The 23,344-nt window shown below is 49.8% G+C and overlaps 1 protein-coding gene across 11 annotated transcripts in view; it reads left to right on the forward strand.

Moving 5' to 3' along the window:
* DHRSX (dehydrogenase/reductase X-linked) overlaps window positions 1-23,344 on the forward strand; it is a 231,857-nt gene that overhangs the window by 120,023 nt on the left and 88,490 nt on the right. For 7 of the 11 annotated variants that reach the window (XR_006382484.1, XR_006382485.1, XR_006382483.1 and 4 more), the window contains exons 6-8: window positions 4,724-4,931; window positions 19,231-19,478; window positions 21,277-22,666. Coding sequence is in view for 3 of the 11 variants with exons in the window: in XM_044235389.1 (XP_044091324.1) it covers window positions 4,724-4,931; window positions 19,231-19,434 (412 nt within the window). In the remaining 8 variants the exon portion in view is untranslated. The other 4 variants (XM_044235388.1, XM_044235390.1, XM_044235389.1 and 1 more) reach the window with 3 other exon arrangements.

The raw sequence follows: 23,344 nt of genomic DNA on the forward strand, positions 1-23,344 counted from the left end.
CTCTCCCTTTGCCTGCAGCCACCCCCCGCTTGTGCTCCGTCTCTCAAATAAATAAAATCTTTAAAACCTTCATAGTGGCTCCCGTTCAAGGCAGAAGACTTGCTTTTTTTGTATATGCTTCCCCTCTTTGCACAAATACAAAGCAAATTAACATCCTCGGGAAAGTGCATTTTCGGGTTGCATTCCGAGCAACTTTACTTTCATGCAATAGCTCATGCTCACGGTATGCATGTCCTGGGGATGGCTGTGACCAAGGACCAGAGACTGGGTTGCTTCGAACCACAGCTGTTTACTGCCTGCCGGTTCTGGGGGCTGGACGTCCGAGATCCAGGTGGGTCTGGGCTGGTTCCTTCCTGAGCCTCTGGGGGAGAATGTGTTCCGGGCTGCTCTTTCCCACGTGCGTGCCCCCATCTCTGCATCGATCCTCACGGCACCATATTCCCTCTGTGCACCTGTATGTGATCTTCCCTCCATGCGTGCCCATCGATGTCCAAATTCCCCTTTGTGTAAATTCAGCAGTCACACAGGGTGAGAGCCCCATCCTAAAGCCCTCACGTAAACTCAGTTGCTTCTCTAAGAGCCCTCTTCCCATGCAGGGTCGTATTGTGCGATCCTGGAGGCAGGACTCCAACACATCTTCCTTGTGGGGGGCACAGTTCGATGCCTAAGGATCCCCGTGCACTGTTCCCAAGGGGACAGGTCCTTGCACTTCTCCAGAACCGTTTCTTCCAGGCTGACCTCCCTTTGGAGCCAAACCCCTTGAGATGATGTAGGCATGTGTGTGCATTGTGGGGAAAATAGCTGTTTGGGTTTGAATTTCCCAAACGGTTTTAATTGCGGGGGGAGCTCATCCATTTGTGCATCTGTAAACACGAATTCCTAGCCTGTTATATCACTGTGTGTGAAGCCCCGAAGCTTTGGAGGACTTTTGCGGTGTTGTGGGATGCATGATGGGCTGCTGATGTGCCCGTGATGGTTTCCCCCAACAACCACGCCTGACCTTTGCTCAGGACTGAGATGTGCACGTGGTCGGCAACGTCCTGGGCTGTTTCCAGGGAGACGTGGAGCCCTTCTTTGCTCATGAGGCTTCCTGAGCCCCTTCTGGCCGCTCTGTGTTTCCAGAGTCCTCTGGAATAGCAGACGTGGAAAACCAGGGATCAGGGTGACGCAGTACGTGTCCATGGTACCCGGGGAAATCTCGTGTCTGGAGATGAGGGATCCTTGGTCTGCCAATGGGTGCTGCTCATCCTTGCTCCCTAAGAGACTACCTGTTATCGGACCCAGCGAGCTCCTGGGTTCACGGTGGCCAGCGGACATTCCCTCATCGCTGGCCACGGACTTGTGCATTAATGACCCAGAAGGAAAATAACGGAGCTGATTTATAGGATGCAGGCATCATACCCACGGCGGTGCTGCCTCCCGCACGTGAATTTACCGGAGCCCAGCAGACCCATCAGGACGGCTAACGGTCCCTGCGGATCTGTACAAAAGGAAGCCGTCTGCGAGGCCAGCGTGGGGGACACGGACTGGTGACTCACGCACGGGGCACAGCATTCATCCACATCATGGATGAAGACCTCGTCCCTTGTACTAAACTGTCAGTGTTGGCTGGGCCCTCGCGACCTCCAGCTGCAGGGAGCGAAGGAAGCGGTCGGCGTCGAGCTGAAAACGTGGGCAAACACCGTAAAGGATGCGAAATCCAGGGACACGTGTGTCTTACGGAAATAAGAAAACTCAAGACATTGTGTTTTTCAACGGCTCGAGGTACTGTCTGATCAATCCCGGGGTCCTATGTGCGAAAGTTCCCAGTCTACCGGGGAGGACTTCAGGAAACCCACTGCTTCTGGAACCGTTAAAGTAACACAGAAGGTCCGTGGTTTTCTCGGACGGACAGGGAGGTGATGACGATTCTACAAAATGTGGATGTGGCGGGGTAGGGCAGCTCTGCGGAGAAGGAGGACTGACTGCTGGTGTGGGGGTCGTTCACGAGCCCATAGAAAATGGATTGTTGCATATGGTATAGGCAGGTGTACACTGCTCTCCTCAGATCTCAGTAAAAGCAGAACTTCAGGAAACTCACAAACCTTACTAAACTAACCCTTTAATTTCCATTAAAAAGATGCCTTTTCACAATTTACCACCTCTGAAAGCCCAGACCCCTTTTCCTTTGTCTCCTCACCCCTGCACCATTGACCGGGCTTTGTTAAATTGTGTGTAAACCCAAGTCTAGTGGTGCCTTTGGGGTTTTTCCTTTTTCCGCTGAAGCCCTGCATACATGTAAAGTGGAAAAGTAAAATTCGCATGATTTCACCCTGTAAATCTGGCCTTCCTCAGTTTAATTTGCAGCCCTCCGGTACAGGACTCAAAAGTATAGGAGAGGAGATTTTCTGCCCCTCCAAAAGGCTGCCACACTACCGTCTTTAACTTCTGTTTCATACTGACCTTCGAATTATTCTTGAAGGAATTACACCAAAAAGTGTTTTATTATTTTCAAAATAAGGATCCATATTTATGTTTTTCAGTTCTACTTCCTGACAATCCGTAGTACAAAAGCCGCAAAGTAAACATTCCATGTAGATCCCAACTATGCAGCCATTTCCCAAATTAGTTCATTTACCCTCACGCCGTGAGAACCATTATTTGATTCTGTGTTTCTGCTCCCTCTTCGGTGTTAACGTTCAATCTCTTTATTGTTTTCCGAGCCAAGTGCCTTTGCAGTCCTCGGGGTTTGATTTAGAAAACCTCAGTAGGGGGATCGCGTCCTCCTGTTAATTTGCTCTGATTCCTTCCTGTTTCCGCTGTGGATGTTTCTTTGTCCATAAATCTGCCAGGGAAACCTCTCCTGAAATCACTCCTCCTTCTTGGACTTTTTCCATCCCTCCCGTAGGGAAACATACTGACTTTTTTCCCCCATTGAGTATTTCTAACAATCTCTGGTTCTTTCTTCTTCGGGCTACGCTATAAAGCCACAGTTGCAGACCTCATTGTTTACCCTGGAGAAATGGGTGTATCGGTGTTTCACACCCTTTAAAGGCCCCGAACCTGGCATTGCTGAGAAAGCGGCGTCCGAGGCTTCCCGTGCCCGTGGCGCATACGTGGTCCAAAGCCAAGACGAAACTCGGCATGGATTTCCCTGCACTTAATCACTGCTCGTTTCCTGCCGCCTTCTCCTCTTCTCTGCGGGAAGCGGACGGGAGACATTTGCCAAAAACAAGTCTCTTGACGATAATTGGAGGGTTGTGCCTTGCTTGCGTCGGGGAGGGAACTCCGGCTCTGAACTGCCCTAGATCTTTGTCGTGATCCCTCCCTCCAAACACAACAGCCGTGTTGGGAATTCTTCCGGGCAACGCTCCTTGAGAAGTTCACCCAGCGGCCGCCTTTGCTGACCCGCCGCCCTGCACCGGTCCCTTAAGACGGAGGAACCTGGGACACCGGCGAGCGAGCGCGGGAAGAGACAGGAGCTCTCCTTGGCCCCGACAGGAATGCAGAATGGCTCGGTCACTCGGGAGGACAGCCGGGCTGTTGCTGACGGAACCGAGCACCCCCTCACCGTGAGGTCCTCAAATCACACTCCTTGACCTTCGCCCAGAGGGGCTGCAGGCACAGCTACCCGGAAACCTGCCCACGGATGTTTCTAGGAGCGTGGATGCTGGTGGCCGGAACCTGGAGGCCACTGAGCTGTCCTCCAGCAGGTGCATAGATAAAGAGCAAACAAAGACAGGTGCTGGCCAGGGGTCGGGAGAGGGATGGCTGGACAGGTGGGGCACGGAGGGCTTTCAGGGCCGTGAATGCAGAGGGTATGCATATCCTTGTACATTTGCCCGAACCCGTAGAATGCGCAACCCCCAGGTAAATTCTGATGCAGCCCGGGGTAGGGGATGCGGGTCATGGGGGAGGCTGTCGTGTGTGGGGACAGGGAGGGGTGCACGGGGAACCTCTGGCCCTGCCTCTTAATGGCCCCGTGAACCCAAAACGGCTCTAACAACCTGTGTTCTATTAAAAAATGCTACAATCGTGTTCCTTGCCCGTCACGAAAGCCCGAGGATCACAAGATCGACACCAGTCTGGAGACACAAGCGTGCGCGTCTGTACGGTGACGATGTAACTTGACAACGTAACCACGTGCTTCCCCGTAGAAAAGCGAGTAAAAAGTCAGGATCACCTGCAGGCAGATGGTGTTTGCCCCAGGCTTTCCGAGCGGGGCTGTCCGCGCAGTTTCCGGCCTCCCGCGAACGGCGGACGCGGGGAGCGTCGCCCCATTTGTGCACTCGCTGGAGGGCGTGGGGGGCGTCCTGTTCTGTTTCTGCACGTCCGGTCGCGCGTCTGCACGACACCCGGGAGATGAAGCCCCAGGGAGGTCGTACAAACCACAGAACCCTCCGGTGCATGGGGAGTGGAAAATGGAAATGAAACCTCAGGATACCCCAAGGGCAGACAGCGGGCAGGAGGCTGGGGGTTCTGCAGGTGAGGGACCTGAGCAGGAAGGGACTTCAGCAAGTGGAGACCTGAGTGGGTGAGGAACCCAGGCAGATAGGGACCTGGACCTGTAGGGATCTTGGCAGGTAGGGACCCAGCAGGTGCAGAATCTAGGGAGGCGAGGGACCTCTGTGGGTAGGGACCTCAGCATGTAGGGACCCGGGCAGGTAGGGACCCAGACCGTTAGGGACCCAGGCAGGTGAGGGATGCACCGGCGTCTCACACGTGTCCCTGGTTGCTTCCACAGCCGCAGCTACTCCCCGCACGGCGCCTATGCCCAAAGCAAGCTGGCCCTGGTCCTGTTCACCTACCACCTGCAGAGGCTGCTGGCCGCCCAGGGGAGCCCCGTGACCGCCAACGTGGTCGACCCCGGCGTGGTCAACACCGACCTCTACCGACACGTCTTCTGGGGCACGCGTCTCATCAAGAAGCTCTTCAGCTGGTGGTTCTTCAAGGTAGGCCTCCCGCGGTTGCTCTGCTGTGCCCGGTTCGGAGGTCCCCTGCCCCCACGGCCGGCCGGCCACCTCGACGCCACGTCGGTGCCGTTAGGTCAACACTCAGAAGTGCGAGCGACCCGGCGTCCGGGTCGCTGACGTCGGAAACCCAGCAGCACAGCCGCCCCATGTGGGCATTTCAAGCAGTTTTGGCGTTTTCTTTCCACGAAGAGAAAACAGATTTTGCAGACAGAGGACAGGGCTCTGCTTTGCGCCGTGACCAGAGGGTCACACGCCGTGCACGTTTCTGAATCCAAGTCTGGTTGATTTCTGATGCACAAAAGTCCACGCAATTTCTGGTGTCCAAAAGCATGCATGGGCCTCCCACATGTCCCAGGGGTCTCACGAGGGAACAGCAGAGGCTTTGCTCCAAGACAGGACACTCCCATTGTGGGGGCAGCACACGAGCAGGTGACACAGGGGGCCAAGGCCGGCCAGTAGCAATCCCGGAGGGACACTGAGCCTCCGTGTCGTGCACCTGTCCCTACGCACACGGCATGAATTCTGCACAAGGTGGAAACAAGGCACCCCACCAGGGTAGACACGTTTAAAATTCTCATATCCCCCACTTTTTTCTCCTGGTATTTTTATATTTCGTTCTCAGACACGTGGTCCCATTTAAATTTCCGGGTGTTTTAAAAAATGATCCGAGAGTGGACAGGAATCCTGGTTCTTGGAACAACTCCTTGTGCGTTTGCTGCCGTCCAGTTTCCGCTGATGTTGCTGGCCCAGCCGTGGGGCTCAGGCATATCCTCTCCAGCTTCCAGGGTCTTGGCGAGGGCACGGTGTTCATTTCCTCCCCGCGACGGGGTTGCAAACTTTAGAGGTGACGAGCTCCAGGGCCGTGGGGGGCAGGGCACGTGCCTTCAGTGACGGACGTGGCTGTGAATTCCCCACCTCTGGGCTCTGCATGCACTAGTGTTTCGGGGCCAGCACCGGAACCCAGATTCCGGCACATGGGAATGACCGTGGGCACTGGGGAGCCAGCGTCTGTCCGCTGCTGTGTGTATTGACCTCCTGTATGACCCCGGGATCCTTTTTCTGCGTCACACATCCCCTCTACAGCTCCCCTTAGAAATCCAAATTTTCTTTATGTACGTGAGTTTTTCGCTGAACTCTTTGTTCGCGCCCCCCCCCCCCATGGGGACCTGCTGGCTCAGGAAAAAACAAAAAAACAAAATGATAGAAAACATTCCATATAATTACGGATCATGAACCCGGTATGTCATGTTGCCCGTCTCCCCGACCCCAACTTTCTTGTCACTCGCGGTCCTCGATGGGGCACTTGAAGCCAAAATTGAGTCAGAGGCGCTAAAAATGGGTCGTCCGTCGTCTCCGGAGGTACAGTTAGGTTTTGTCATGCTGTTGAGCCTTCCCAGGTGGGCTTTCCGGTGATCCTGGAGGGAACGGATGCTCCTTTTCTAAATGCCCACGTGTTCCCGTCTGTTCTGAAGTCACCGGTGTGCTTGGGCAGTGCCCCCCGCCCCCCACCGTGGCTTTGTTTCCTTGGCTTCCTTCTCTCTTAGCCCTGGCTGTGTTTCCCGGGGTCAGCTTCTCGATGCTTTGCAAGTTGAAGAAAACACCGTGGAAGACGGGAGCCCATCTGTTTCTTCACCCCGTTTCTCTGTTCCTACGTTTACGCGGCTGCCAGGTTTCTCCCGTAGAAAACAACGGAGAGACGTAGGATGGGAGAGAAGTAGGATGAGAGGGCTAGAGGGTAGAGGAGAGCCAGATAGAATAAGACATGACAGGAGGGGATGGGATGGGATGGGATGGGATGGGATGGGATAGGATAGGATAGGATAGGATGGAATAGGAAGTAATATGATACAGTAGCATAGGACGGGATAAGAGACAATGAGAGAGCAAAATAGGTAGGCCGGGATAGAATCGATACAATAGAACAAGAAAGAGTAACATAGGGTAGGATAGGATAGGACAGAACGGGATAGGGTACGATAAGATAGAATAAGAAACAATCGAATATAATAATGGTGAGATGGGATAACATTGGATAGGATAGGCTAGGATAGGGACAGAATAAAATAATACAGGATAGGACAGGACAGAACAGAGCAGGATGGGGGACAATAAGATAGAAAAAGAAAGAATAAAATAGAATAATGATGGGATAAGATAGGATAGGGTAGCGTAGCATAGACAGAATAAAATACTATAGGATAGGATAGGATACCGTGAGATAGGCTAGGACAGAACAGGATAAGCTAGGAAAAGACAGAATAAGAAAAAATGGAATCGAATAATAATGGGATAGGAGAGGGTAGGATCGGATAGGGTAGGATAGGATAGGTTAAGATAGGATAGGATAGACAGAATAAAATAATACAAGATAAGATAGGAGAGGATAGAATGGGATCGGATAGGATAAGAGAGCATAAGAAAGAATAGAATAGAATAATGATGAGATAGGATAGGATAGGATACGGTAGGATCGCATAGCATAGACAGAATAAAATAATACAGGATAGGATAGGATACCTACCGTAAGATACGGTAGGACAGAACAGGATACGGCAGGATAAGATAGAATAAGAAGGAATAAATAAGAATAGAATAATGATGGAACAGAATAGGACAGAACAGGGTGGAGTAGGATAAGATAGAATAAGAAAGAATAGAAGACAATAATGATGGGATGGGATAGGATTGGATAGGATAGCATAGACACAATAAACTAATAGAGGATAGGATAGCACAGAACCGAATGGGATAGGGTACGATAAGAGAGAATAAGAAAGAATAGAAGAGAATAATAGTGGGAAGGGATAAGACCGGATAGGATGAGACAGAACAGAATAACATAGGACAGGATAGGCTAGAACACACTAGGATACAATAACATAAAATAGAACGGGAAAGGAGAGGGTAGCCATCAGGACAAAACCGGCAGGGATTTCTAACTTAATTCGGGCGGGGACCTTGAGATTTCACATCGTGATATTTCTTTTGTCTGAGAATCATTTGTCTTTCCTTTCACTTGGGTCTTTCTCGATGCCGATGCCGGAGATTTTGTGACTTGTAATAAAAAATCACCTGTTTGGTCTTTGTCCTGTTTCTGTCCTAAAATCTTTGGGATTTCCGGTGAGGAGAGCCATAGAGGTTTCTTTTGTTATGCGAATGCGGGGCCTTTTGAAAAGTCCCAGAGCCTGGGGCTGGTGGCCAGGGGAGCCAACTCTGGAAGTTTCCGCCCCACCTCCTGACCTCCGGAGGGAGAGGAGAGGGGCTGGAGGTTGTATCGGTCCCTAGTGACCGATGATTTAATCCATCACGCCTCTGCAATAAAGCCTCCCTCTCTAGAAAATGGAAAGGGCAGGGTTCAAAGAGCTTCTGGGTTGGTGAACACGTGCAGTTCTGGGGTACGAGGTGCCCCTGGCGAGGCCATGGAAGGCGCACGCCCTTCCCCACACCTGGCCCCATGCACACTTTTTCTGGCTGTTCCTGAATTACAACCCTTTATAGGAAACCCGTGATATAGTGAGTGACGTGTTTCCTTGGGGTCTGTGAGTCGCTCTAGCAGGTTACTAGAACCCCAGGAGGAGGTCCTGGGAACCTCCAATCTAGCTGGTGGGTCAGAACCATGGGTGACAACCTGGATTTGTGACTAGCATCTGACCTAGGGATGAAGGACAGTCTTGTAAGGCTGAGCCTTGGGAGCTTTGACACCATGGCCAAGTATATAGGTCAAAACTGGGTTGGATTGTAGGGTGCCCTGATGGTGTCTGGGAATTGCTTGATGGTGTGTTGCGGATGGTCACCCTACATCTTGGAATTGGTGACCAGAATCCTAATGCTTTTCAGGGCTGTCTTATTATTAATTCTCAGTACATACCCTTACCTTTCCTGTTGCATTTATTCCTAATGGTTTTACAGAGTTTTGACGTTTGTTTCTGTGGCAAATCGGTTTTATTAAAAATACTGCAAACCGTGAAGGCAGCAAAATACATGAAACACTTAGAAGTCGCTGGTAAGTGAGTGCACACGTTGTCACACCACGTGGATGTGCCCACGCTTTCCCCCAAATGCACCTGCAAACGCTAACCCCTACCCCACCCGTAGAATCAACGGTTTTTTTGTTTCTCGTTATAAATGTCTCACGCATGTGTGTCTCTGAAATTTAAATTTGCATTCTTTGATCCTTTGGTAAGTAGAATAAGATCTATCTGTGATTTGCTTTTTTTGTTTGTTTAGTAGTTAGTTACCCGGGGGCAGCTGTAAAAAGTGACCACAAACCAAAAGACTGAAACCACAGAGATTCCTCTTCACCCAGCTGGGGAGACCAGATGTCTGAGATCCAGGCGGGGCAGGACCACAGAGATCCAGGCGGGGCAGGGCCTTGCTCCCTCCTGAGGTTCTAGGGCAGGGCCCTTTCTGTGTCTTCCAGCTTCTGGGGCTCCAGACGTCCCTGGGCTTGTGGTCACGTCCCTTCCACCTCTGCCTCCATCTTCACGTGGCTTCTCTGCATCTGTGTGTCCTCTTCTGTGTCTTACAAGGACACCCGCCATTGGATTCAAGACCTCCCTGATCCAGGGTGAGCTCATCTCAGATCCTTCCCTTCATCACTTCTGCAAAGACCCTGTTTCCATATAAGGCCACATTCACATGTACTAGGGGTCAAGACTTCAACTTGTGTTTTGGGGGGTACCCAGTGGAACCCACAACTCTCCATATTAAATGTTTAAAATCAATCCCCGTGGACCCGTGAAGTTGATTCTGTCCTGGGGGCGTATATTCCACATGGGTGGACAACACGGCTTTGCTCCATCTCCAGATCGGGAGCATTTGGGGTGTTTCCAGTTCTTTGGGGTTTCCAGCAGTGTTGCCATGAGGGATCATTCCTACATCTCCACGTCTGCTTCTGTCCCAGTTTCTGTACGGAGCATAGCAAGCTCTGGCATGAGAAGGTTCTAGAAGATGAGAAGGTTCTAGAAGGTTCTCTTGTCCACGTTTTCTGGAGCATTCCATTGGGCTCCAGGACAGTCTTTAAAAAAACCTGCTCCAAATACTGTGAGACTGTGTCAGGTCTTACATCCGTCTTGATTCTATCACGGATGTCCTGATTTTAAGAGATTTTCAGTCTATTTAATGTATTTAATCTAATTTTGAAGCCAAATTGATTATTTAATGTGCAAATATCGTATCCCCTCTTCTTTCTAGAACGTATGTTTCTTTTGAAAATGTTCTTATGTAAGATATACTCAGTTCAATACTACATGGGGTAGGTGACTCATATCTTACTTCCCACTTTGAGGGTGAAGCACGTAATGTCTCTCTCTTATATTTATTAGGATTTGCACATTTTACTTTTTCATGGACTGTGCTGCGTATCACTCCCATTTTACTCTTCCTTTGAATGAGGTATGAATATTTAATCGTACAGAAACAAAATAGTTCGGTACATAGGCAAACTATGGCCCACAGGCTGGCCATATGGTTTTGTCAATAAAGATTTATTGGCACACATGCTTGTTCCTTCACGTGTTCTTCCTGGGATAAAGGCAGAGCTGAGTAGTTATGACAGACCCCAGATGGCCCACCAAGTGGGAAATATTTCCTGTCTGGTCCTTTACAGAAAATGTTTGCTGACTCTCTAGAGAGATGATTATGTTTTTGTTTGCTTTAACTCTCTTATTCAGATAATGTGGACCAGTATGTTTCTTTAGAAAGAACCGCCCCCCGTTTCTACAGTGATTCTCAGTTATTCCCCAGTAGACTTAGTCCTTTGGTTCTCCAGCCGCTTCATTGATGACTTCTCTCTTGGTGTTTACCCCAGTGCTGTAGATCTCCTTCTGTGCCATCTTTGTCAAGTTGGGATCCTAAAGCCTTGATGATTTGGTTTAAAAAAAAAAAGAAGTCAAAGAATGAGACAATGGAGAAGCCCATTTCCACCCATATTTTTCTCTCTTACACTTCAGCCTAATGGAATGATCATGACAAGTCTGTGTGTTTGAAGACTGGAAATATTAGCCTTTGCACACTCTCTGGGTTTGGGAATTTTCAGAAGGATAGTTCCAGTTCAGCTTTCAAATTTTTCTTTTATCCATATTGCTTTCTTGGGGACTCGTCCCTCTTCTCAAGTTAGTGTTGACGGCTCCATCCCTTCGATAACTGTCTGTTTCTTCAAGCCTGGGAATTAAGGAGGACAGTTACCGAACCTCTTCTCAGGGTCTGCCTTCCTTGCCTGCTGGTGGTTCCATCCGAGCAACTCTCACGAAGTCAGCCGTGCCCTGGAGCTCCCTTTAGGGCCTAATTACCTGCCTTCCTTTTCAGGGTGCCTTCCTACAAACGCATGATTTGGTGTCTCCCTCCCCAAGCAGTTTGTAAAGGCGACAGGTTTGGTGTGTCCACACATGATGACCATTCTGTACACGTGGGCTCTGTCGGGCTCTGTGCGAGCGTCAGTGAAGCTTTTCAGAGGGCATGACACCCAGTGAAGCCAGTGCTGATGCAGAAATCCTGCATCTCTCAGGTCTTGGGGCCGTTGCATTGGGATACCATCCCTATCTGAACCAACCATCACTAAGTCTTATAAGTTAGAGTCCACGGGTACCATAGAAACGCGTGAATCTCGGTGCTGGGTACATGGGGACCCTTGTGAGGAATTCATCTCAAACAATGCTAGGCCTTTTTGAAATCACTTTCTACACCAGCCTCCAACTAAAAAAGATCAAACTGACAGTGTAGAATGTGCCCACGTCCCAACAACCTATAGGACGTAGTGATGGTTGCTTCTCTTTATAATGCATTTGAATCAACCCAGTCGTGGGGCCATTGATTGCTTTTTGATGGATGTGTCAGGAGAGTGGTACGTTTAATTAATCAACTCAAGGACACACGTCCCGCGATGCTTCTCCCCACCTCTGCGTCATCAGCTTCTCCCCATCATCCCTCAGCATTCAAGCACACTGAAATAACAACCTTCAGTTGACCTTGTATCATGCTACAGGAACCTACCTCCATTCCTCTTCCACCCTGGGATGTAGGAGATCCCCAGTGATCCCGGGGAGCCCAGGGCCATCATAGGGGTCCTCATAACAGAGAGGACGGAGGGTTACAAGTCAGAGAAGGAGAGGGGACAGGAGACAGACTCTGTCCTAGAGGATCCAGCAGGAATACAGCCCCAGCCCATGCTCCCACTGAGATTCATCTTAGACGCCTGAGCTTATAGAATGTTAAGATGATAAATCGGTGCTGTTTTAAGCCACCGAGTTTGTGATCCTTCTCCAAGAATACCCAAAGGAAACTCACGTCCTCCTTCCTTGGATCTCAGCTGTTCAGACTGCTGTCAAGACAAAGGTCTTATGTCTTTGCCCAGTGTGTTGGGTTCAGCTGCTCCCCTGTAAAGCAGGTGGGATAAGACCCACCTCGCAGGTATATCATGAAGATTACATAAAATCGGGTGGGCTCATACAGGAGGATTGGAAGAGGGAGTCAGTCATGGATTCTCATTCAGGCTGATGACGGGTCGTGCACCCCTCCAGGCGTAGAGTGATCAAGACGGATCACTGAGGCATCAAGGGAGGCATCTCCCATAGATGTACCTAGAGCTCTGGGAACTCAACTCATTACCACTCCTTTTGACTTTGAGCATTTTGCATGAGTGACAAAAGGACAAATAGGGTGGCAGTAGTCTGCCCTAGTGTTGGGGGCAAGAGGAGGAGGCTTTGCTGGGGATGGAGCCTTTGAAGGTGGATTGAAGGCTAAACCAGGGTCCATGAGCAATTCTGGAATTATACGTGATGCAGAAAGTTGTTCAAGATGGCGGGTGGTCAAACGGACACTACCTCTTTCTTAGCTGTGTCCCCCAGCTGAACCCAAGACTGGGAAATGATCTGAGCTGCCCATGTCTCAATTCTCCCAAAAGCAGCTGTTCCCAGCCCTACTGCAGGTGTCCAAAGAAAGCAGCTCATCATGTGTTAGAAGCCATGGCCACCTTAGTAGGTTAGGGCTGGGTGCCCGTTGAGAAATGTCAGTGAGGAAGTAATAGGATCAGACCCATCCAACCTACACAGTATCTGATGGACTGCAGGACACGGGGGCACCTGGCGTCTGTTTATAGACCACTCCAGTGGAGGTGGTACTCCAGTGGTGGAGAGGGAGAGAAATCATCCCGAACACTAGTCCAGAGATAAAATGAAGACATTTGACTGATTGACTCTGGGATATGAATAAATGAAGAGTCAAGAATAACTCTGGGGTCTGTTGCTTAGGAAAATGAGGTTAATGGTGGTACCTATCCAAGACATGGGGTGATGGGAAATGCCCAGGAGGGGATTTGGGGATGCTTGACCATGAGGTGGGTGAAGTAGGGTGTCTACTTTCAGATGCCAACTGGGCTGCCATGAATGTGTCTGTGGCTCAGAGGAGAGTGAGGTCAGGTTTTCGCGTCAAAGATGAAGGCAGGCAAGGAGATGAGAAAGGAAGCCATAGGCATGGGGAATGGATCTACAATAGGGAGGCAGATTAAGGACCAAGATGGAGAGGGTTGGGGTCTCTGGGAGAAGCGAGATCTGGCCACCCCTTCCCTCTCCTTCCCATCCTCCGCGATGCCCCTCGCTTTGGTAATTTGTTAATTCTGGATAATAATATCTCATAAGATTGTTGTGAAAATTGCTAACATAATATATGTGGAAGCATTTCCGATACTGTAAAGCCCTGTGTAATTAGGTAATTATCAGGCATTCATGTTTCCCTCCAACCCGACATTGCTTGCAGCTCTATTTAGCATGCTTTAAATTCCATCCTCTTTCTACCAAGTGTGCTGCTGCTGCTGCTGCTTTCTTTCTTTTTTTTTTTTTTCACCCGCTTGTGCCCAAACGTCACCCCACAGCCCCTGCCTATTGTCAACTCCACGGTGGTAGGGATTATTTTCAAAATTGCCTTTCTTGGCCCCGAGAGCCCACAACACGTTGGGGAGCATTTAATAAACATTTGTTGTGAGGAATGAAATTGAAACTTGGTGCATCGCTGCCAGGTCCAGCCCCGGTTTCATGCAGAGCCGACCTTTAACTAGAAACACACGGAGCCCTCTTCCCTGGTCTCCCAGCGGGCATCTGGTTCTTTAGGGATCCTCCTGCCTCTGATAGAAGCAACATGTCCACTCTTGGGTTTACTTTCACTTTTTACAAGTCTTTAAGGATGATCTTTATTTCATTGTTTTGTTTTGTTTCATTTTTTACAAGCTGCCGATAAAATGGGATAAATTATTTATGCCGGGGGAACCATTGTTTCAAGGATGTTCTTATCTGTGCAGAAGCCGACTGATTTCTGTGTCCTCGGCACCCAAGAAACACACGTCATCCTCCTGGGAATGAGCTTGAATACAGCTCTTCTCAACTCCACTGACACAGGTGCAGATACCAAATTTTGCTGGGGAGTTCGATAGATCTGCAGATTTTCTATTTGATTGAGATCATCTGCCCTTGGTTTTCCTTGAGGCCAGAACGAGAGAACAGCCAATTTGGGTCTTTCTGTGTATCTGCCTTAATTAGGTAGTTGCCAATTTGCCGCCATGATGCTCATCATCATAGACATGAATTCCCAGACATTTTAAACACAACTGAGTACCTGGATCCCAGGTACTTTCCTAGAGGAGACAATCCCTGCAGACGAATTAAACGCAGCGAAACAAAAAGAAACAGTGAATAAATTGTGGAATTCCATGCTCAGCTTAGAAAATTCCAGGAGAGGAGCGTGGTCATAGAAACCAGCACAAAATGTCCATTTTCTTGTTGAAGAACAGCGTTGAGTTTCATCAGCTATGTTCCTATTGATCGTCCTTGGCAAATTAAGCAAGAGGTTCTGCCTCATTGACCTGTTCTGGTTGGCGATCATTAGCGTGTTGGAGTTTCATGAGCTCGGAGCTCTCAGCAGGTCGTGGGCTGTGCTGAGCTTCTCTAGGACGTGAAGTTCCAGCAACAAATGACCCAAACAGTGATCCTGGGAAAGAAGAAAGGATTAGTAACTCTCTTTGCTGGGAGTGAACAACCCCAAGCTTGAAGTTATTAGTCATGAGATAACATCTACGTGTTCACCATGCAAGGACAGACTGGAAAGGTCATAGGAGAGGAAGCCTTTTGATCTTGCCTTTTTGACAACATGGTGCCCCTACATGAAGCCCCGAGTTAGCAAGGGAGCACCACAGTGAAAAAGATCTTTGAGGGCAGCAGGGCTTTGTGCTGGTCCCGTTCGCAGTCAACTCACATGGTTTTCCTTGTCAGTGTGTATGTGTGGTGGCTCCCTGGGGACATCCAGCCAATGAGCTGGTGTCCAGCCAGTGGTCGATCACCATACCCTGAGCCACAGGTGCAAGACATCTATAACAAGAACACAAAGCAAACAGAAACAAAGGAAAAGTGAGCGAAGAGAGAAGGAATAGAAAAAGCCCATGCATGGTGCATGTGTTTCTTATGCTCCACTGAAGATGACTTCACCTCTACTGTGACTGTAGTGTGCAAGATTCTAGCTCAGAGATATTCAGGAAAAGACAAGCAGTTGTTGCTTCTTTGTGGATTTTTTCATAACCTAGAACACAGCATCATTCAAATATAGATCTTGGTGTTGGGACACGTATTCCTCAGCTCGGGCGGCGTTAACAGAGTCCCACAGACTGGGGAGGCTTAGGAACAGGTACTTGTTACGCATAGATTGGAGACTTCCTGTCTTCACGTCATGGACAGAGGGAGAGCTCTCTACTGGACACACATGGCCATCTGCCTGTGTCCTCACGTCATAGAGGGAGAGATCTCTACTGGACATGCATGGCCATCTGCCTGTGTCTTCACGTCATAGAGGGAGAGATCTCTACTGGACATGCATGGCCATCTGCTTGTGTCCTCACGTCATAGAGGGAGAGATCTCTACTGGACATGCATGGCCATCTGCCTGTGTCTTCACGTCATAGAGGGAGATATCTCTACTGGACATGCATGGCCATCTGCCTGTGTCCTCACGTCATAGAGGGAGAGATCTCTACTGGACATGCATGGCCATCTGCCTGTGTCTTCACGTCATAGAGGGAGAGATCTCTACTGGACATGCATGGCCATCTGCCTGTGTCTTCACGTGATGGACAGAGGGAGAGCTCTGGGGTCCCCAACTCTTCTTATAAGGACACCAGTCCCATTGTCGGGGCTCCCACCCTCAAGACTTCATGTAACCCTAATCACCTCCCAATGGCTCCACCTGCTAATACCATCCCATTGAGGGTTAGGGCTTCCACATAGGAACTGGGGGAGGACAGGACACGTACATTCAGGCCATCACAAGATCTATGTGTTCACTGGAGACGTATTTAAGAAACATCTCCTGCCTGTTGGGGTCTTTGCTGGTCTTAGGTCTATCTTAAAGAATCTGGGCATGTCCCTCCCATGACTCTGAGTGCAGGAGACGAGTAGAGTCATAAGCACCTGTTCCATGGGCAGGGTGTGCACACACAGCTCGCTCCTGGGATGGGCACACAGCTGCCAGAGCTACCTGTCACTGCTGCCTTCCATAGACTAACTTTCCCGGTTGGAGAGGAGAAATCATTTGGACATTAAATTAGTCTTCCCGGGTTGTCGAGACAATGTACCACAGATGGGGTGGCTTCAACCACAGACATTCATTGCCTTTCAGACCCGGAGGCTGGGTGTCTGAGATCCAGACGGGGCCAAGACTGGTTTCTCCTGAGGCTTCTCTCCTTGGCATGTAGAACTTATGTCCTCCCTGTGTCCCCGCATGGTCGTCCCTCTGTGCGTGTCTGTGTCCTCATCTCTTCTTAAAAGGACCCAAACCCTTTTGGAGCAGGGTCCCCACCAACAACCTCCTTTGACTTTAATCCCCTCTTTAAAGACCCCCACTTCCAAAAAAGCCCCATTCTGAAGTCCCGGGGGTGAGGTCTTCAATATATGCATCTGCGGGGACATGGTCTAGCCCATTTCAGGCATTCTGGTTGATGTTCAGCCTTCCGGTTCAGCAGACGTCTGCTGCCCAGACAGAGGCAGGAGCTGTGCCCCGTGGATATTCTCCCCTCTGGAGGACCAGCTCTGGTGGCTCTCTCCCGGCATGAGACATGTCCTGTTGTAAAAGCTCACCGGGACTCAGACGTCCACCTAAATCCACTCTCCCACCAGCCTCTGGACTCATTTCTTGGAGAAGTCAGCACGTGCTATGGATGAGGGATGTTGACTGGGAAGCTCGTGGTCTTGGGTTCGAACCCTAGCTCCTCCCCCTACCAACTGTGTGCCATGGGGGAAAGACTAGTCTTTTCTGAGCCTTGGGTCCTCATCTGTAAAATGGGTGTTAGTGCTTAGTACAGTGCCCAGCCCATAGTATGGTCACCCGGGTCATAGTTACTGTGGATCATTTGCAGTTGGGTTTCTACTGGCCAGAGGTTTTCACTCGTACGATGTCCTGCGTTCCTCCCTGACAGTTTTGTGGGAGAACTTTTTCTGTAATTGTCGTTTTCCAGGAGAGGGAGTAGTCTCAGGAGGGAGGATGATACAGCAATGATCTCGCAGTTCACAGGCGGTGACGTCGAAATTTAAACCCGGGTCCTGAGAAGTTTGTGCGTCTCCTCCCACTCCAGACGACGCAGATAAATCCCCAAAGGTCGAAGTTGTGTGTGTGCAAATGTGTGTGACTGTGTGCGTGCATGTGGATGAGTGGGAGCACATGTGCATGCACGTGGGCGTGACCGTGTGTCCGTGTGCGTGTCTGTACACACACGAGCACCTCGACATTTATCATGACCCGCTCCCTTTTACCCAGGCAGGACCAATAATTGCTCTGATGGGGAATGATTAGGATGTGATATGCAACGTAATGAGAAATAAATGAATAAAACCATCTATTTCGTGAGCTGTCAAAACATTTAGGAATTAAAGAATACAAATGAAATCTCATTTCCGTCTTCATTATAAGCCCAAGGCTTTGAAAATGTTCTACAAACGATCGCGGTTGCTTTTCGAAGCCAAGCATCTATCATGTATTTAAGCCCGTGATAGTCGGGTAAGTGGATGTGATTCATTCTCCACGAGATGCATTATAGCCAAGAAACAGCTCCTTTTTTCGGCCCCCTTGGATGTGAGCAGAGCTGGGGGCTGGGGGCCAGCGTGGGGGCTGTGAGGACATCTAGGTGTAAACGTGGGTGTGGGCACGTCAGTGCGTGTGTCTATCCATAAGCTCCTATGCGCATGGCGCCATGAAGCTGAAAATCCAGGTATCCCTTCTGACTTCCCAAAGCTTCTCTGCTAATAGCCTACGATGGCCCAGAAGCCTTAGCGATGCCCTAAACTGCAGATCCACCCATATTTTGTACGTTGCATGAGTTGTACACTGGACTCTCGCAATAGAGGAAGCGAGGGAAAGAAAACGTGGTTAAGAGAATCCTAAGGAAGAGAAGACACGTTTACGGGACTGTGTTAGATTTATTGGAAAAATCCGTGCGGTTCAAACCTGGGTTGGTCAGGGGTCAGCTGTACAGACTTACAGAGTCTGGTAAGAAGCTCTGGAGGATTGAGCCAATTTCCGCAAATTGATTAAACAAGACAAGCTCCTGAAAAAGTCTTTTATCTTCTCAGGGGGAAACTCTGTTGGCTTCCAGATCTAGAATCGTAGCCGCAGATGGAGGTGCTTTGGTTCCTGCCATTTCCAATCTCTTGAGCTCCTCCTGGCTCACTGGCACCCACTGACCATGCCAACCCACTAACCACGCCAACCCGCTGACCACACCGACTCCCACCCCAGAATGCAGGGTGTGCTGTGTTCCCACGTTGCCGCCTTCCGCCAGAGTCAAATCTCCAAACCTCATGTGTCCTTTGCATTTTAAGCTCCTACTTGGACTTAGCTTTCCCCATGAGCAGTGACCATAGCCCAGGAATACTTCCTTCCCCGCAGGAAGCTCACCAAAAGAGCCTTTCTCCAAGGTGGTCACGTTTTACCCGCTTGCTACCTAGTGTTGCTTAAACACAGAGGCTCAGCGTTCATCCGCTTTGACCAGTGCATATGCATTCTGGGTTCACCAGGAGCTGCAAAACTGGACTGTCCAAAACTGGACAGATTTTAATATGCATTTTTGCCTGTGGAAATGGATTAACCCATTAGCTCGGCTAGGTTGTACACGTGGCTTTCCTCTTGAGTATCCCAACCCAGGAGATGAGCGTGCTGTGCCTTACCCAGCTACATCTGTGGGGGTCCTGAGAATCCCATGCACACTGCCCTGAAGGCTAACGTGTCCCGGCCTTCTTCCTTCTCCCCACAGACCCCAGATGAAGGAGCCTGGACATCCGTCTACGCGGCAGTCACCCCAGACCTGGAAGGAATGGGCGGCCGCTACCTTTACAACGAGAAAGAGACCAAGTCTCTCGCGGTCACATATGACCTAGATCTTCAAAGAGAACTGTGGGCCAGGAGTTGCCAGATGACCGGCATCACTGACGTGACCCCGGACACCTTCTCGGGGTAGCTGCCACGTCGGGGAAGACCTTGCCTTCAGTCCAGCAAACACAGGTCTGTGACAGATCCCCGTGTCTGCACTGTTCACAGCTGCCTGCCTTCAGGGCTGTGTCCCCAGAGGTCTCCTGTCTGCTCTCCTGTCTTGGCAGGAAGTCAAGGACCAAAAGGAACATTGAATGTCATTCCCAAGGAGGTGGTCCCAAGCCATCAATCATGTGCCAAATTTCTGCAAGTGCCATAAACAATTAAATGCTGCCTAATCCCACTGTGCAGTCTTCCTTGTTTCGCGCAGTGCAGGGACCAGATTTGGGAGACACATTCCGGGTCAGGTAGGCACTTTCAAAGGAGCAGAACCACTAGGGCTGTAGAGGGCTTGGGGTCCCCTATGTCCTTTGTTCTTCCATTCACCCATTTTTTCCAGACTCCCAGCTTTGAATTATGGGTCCGTGAAACAGAGACATGAGCCTTCCCCTGTCTGTCGGGTTAAGGCTCAAGTAACAACCCATATTCTGCTCCATCCTTTGAGAGTCACCTGGTCCCAGGTTCCACCTATAGCCTTAGAGCTGCTGTCATGATCTATCTCAAGCCCATGAGTCATGTGACTCTAACCAGACATGTTAGGGAGTCTCTATAACAGGTGGGAGCAAAGGGTCCTAGACAACATTCGCTATATGGTTTTCTAGGACAGGATGAGAGGGATCTGGATGGACCTCACCATGGGGCTCTGTAGGATGGGAATGAGGAGGGGGGTCTGATCAGCACTCACCATAGGTGTCTCTAGGACAGGGATGAGGAGAGGGGTCTGGACAGCACTCCCCATGGAGTTCTGTAGGACAGACACAAGACAGGGATCTAGGTGGCACTCCCCATGGGATTCTATAGGACAAGGAGGAGGCAAGGGTCTAGATGGCAATCCCCATGGGTTCTTCAGGACAAGAATGAGGGGAGGAGTCTGTAATCACTCAGTACAACATCTTGTGGGACAGGGAAGGGCGTTCATGACTATTTGTTTTGGGCAACAGGTAAAGGAAGGGACCTCGATTTCCCTCTCACCATCACATTGCCACCCGTGAACTTCTCCTGGGTTGTTTCTCATTCAGAATGTCCATTTACACTTCTCTTGACATCCTTCCTAGAGGCTTCTGCAGGGCCTGGTTTATGCTTAAACCATGATACTGAAGTAGCCACAAACATCTCTGATGCCCAGTCATGGGTGTTGATCACAGCTCATCAGAGCCCACCTGAGCTGGACATCTTCTTCTGGTTCCTCCCTTATCTGTAGGCACAGGCAGCTTGTCTACCAGGAGCATGAACGGTGATCCCTGGCACTGACAGTTGGAAAGAGATGGAGGGTCTTTGGGGTTGTATCCAGTTGGTCCCTGTAGGATGGAATTATGTATCCCCTTCAAAAGATACCTCTATGTGCTCACCCCCGAGAACCTACAAATGTGATTCTACTTGGAGAGATCATCTTTATGATGGAATCAAGATCTTAGGATAAGGAGATCATCCTGGCTTATTTAGGTATAATCAGTGTAATCACAAGTTTCCTATCAGAGATATTAGAGAGAGATTTGATTACAAAATAGGAAGAGGTCATGTGACCATGGAGACAGAGACAGAAAGGACGCCGAGAGCCCCCAGAAGAGGCAAGAAGACCTTTCTCTGGGGCCTCTGGAGGGAGCACAGCTCTGCCCCGCCTGGATCTCAGCAGCCCTGCCCTGCCTGGATCTCAGACTTCTGGTCTTCAGAGCTGTGGGAGGATGAATTCCTGTGGCTTTTAAGCCACCAAGGTTGATAGGAATGTGTTACAGGAAACTCATACAGATCCCTGTGGTTCTGTTTCCCAAAGTTTACGGGCACCATCCTTGACTTCAGGGCTCACCCTTACTCAGCTACCAGTCAGGCAAGGAAGGCTCAGTCCTCTCTCTAAGGACGTTTACAGACTCCAACATGGACAGACTAGCCACTTGAAAATGCAGCAGAAAGGACACCACTGCCTGCGTGATGCTGGACTGCACTCTGAACTTCCAGAACAGTGACTACTGGTCATCCGACCATCTATTCCTTCAGTTAACAGAATCTCACCAAACACCCAAATCTGATGTCAACTCTGGGCACATGCGTGCTTTGGAATCACAGCCAGCAGCTCTTCTAGCATGGGGCTCACATGGGACACAGGGACAGATGCTTTCTAGGATTGCCTCTTGGTTGTTCCAGGATGGGTACAGTGGCACCATGAAGTAGTTTAGGAATCTGCTGTCCTGGAATGGAGCATGACTTCATGGGAACTTAGTAAAATACAAAGGAATGTCATTGCTCTGGCTTGGGGTATTGGAGACTGCGCATGACGGATTCTCTTTCAGTGACAGAGTTCTCTGACTTTTCTTGGCCAAGGTGGTCAACCTTAAACAAATCTTCTCAACAAAGATGCTGACAGTCTCCCCCAAAATCCAGCTAGGCTGATGGGGTTTGCTGGCCCACTGGGGGAGTGTCTAAAAATGATTACTGCTCATCCCTACCCTCAGTAGAACTCCAGACTTCATTCTTCTGGACATTAGCACTTCTGTAGAGCTCAAGCCATCCTCTTGTTCAACCAAGTTCAAGACCCAACCTGAACCAGATGTACTCAGACTGCATCTTCTATCCCTAAGTGCTGGCATGTCCTCAGACTGCTCAGATGTTCTACGAAAGCCCTGAAGCCCAGATTAAGGTCTTTTAGACCTAGAATCATGATCAAGATGTTCTTCATCTGATTTTTTGAGCAGCCAGGACTCGGCGCCAAAAAGCAGCATCTCGAATTCTGGAAGATGCCAACCTTGGAGCATTGATGGGTCATCAAGGACCATATTACAGCTTGGGGCTGTCAGACACCAGTGCCAGTGACGGTCATCATTATCACAAAGGTACTTTCCAAGTAGAGGCTCATGACGGTGTTGGTAGGATGACTCCTGTCCAAGCCAGCATCCTCTATCACTGAGAAAACAAGCACGCCAGGGTCTGACAGATGCTGCAATCCTCGAGCTGAGAAGATGCAATCCAAGAGCAATCTGAACTTTGTAGGACCCTGGCCTCAGATTGTTCTTATTTGTTACATGACAGCCCTTTTGTTGCTCTTCCTCCCTGGAAGAGAGAAAGAGAACTTCTGGAGAAGTTAGCAGATGCCCTCGACCTGTGATTGTAAAATGCCTCGGTGCTTGGAGACACTTCCCAGCAGCTGGAGAATTCGTGCGGATCTCTGGGTGAGTAAAGCTGATTTTGTGACTTGGCAGGCACGGGGGATTCTGGGTTGGAGCCTGTCACTCATGTTAGGGGATCCGCGAGGGTCTCTGAGCCCACACCAGGGTGACGACTTTCTGTCCACGAGCAAGACTTGATTCAGTAGTTGGACTCAGGATGCATGCGTTTCTCTTCTCGGTAAAGTTGTTCTTTTGTTCCTTCAGTGTGGCAACAGTGAGTTTTGTTTTGGTTCAGCAGTGGGAGGGACGACTTCATTCATTCACCTATTCATTCATTCGTTCATTCGTTCATTCATTCATTTCTACCAAGCCAGGCTCTGAGGAAACACAAGCTTGCTCAAGTTGAGTGGGACCTAGCTCTTGTTCCAAAGGAGCTCAAGTTGAGTCCATCTTGTGATGGACTGATAATGGCCTCCATGGATATTAGGTTCTAATCCCTGGAATCTGGAGACTTCACTGTATAGGATAGCAGAGACTTTTAACAAGAAAGAGTGAGTTCAGCAAAGACTGGTCTGCGTAGGACACAGGCACGGTCTGGATGCCAACTGGATGTGGAAGGTTTCTGTATCATGAACAGGTGGCATGGGCACCTCTCATCTTGGCTGTTTGGAAATTCAACCATACAAGGTGCACTGGGCTCCCTCCAAGGTGGGACAGGTCAGGAGGCAAGATAGGGGAAGG

Source organism: Neovison vison, chromosome X, assembly GCF_020171115.1.
Source record: "Neovison vison isolate M4711 chromosome X, ASM_NN_V1, whole genome shotgun sequence".
Lineage (NCBI taxonomy): Eukaryota > Metazoa > Chordata > Mammalia > Carnivora > Mustelidae > Neogale > Neogale vison.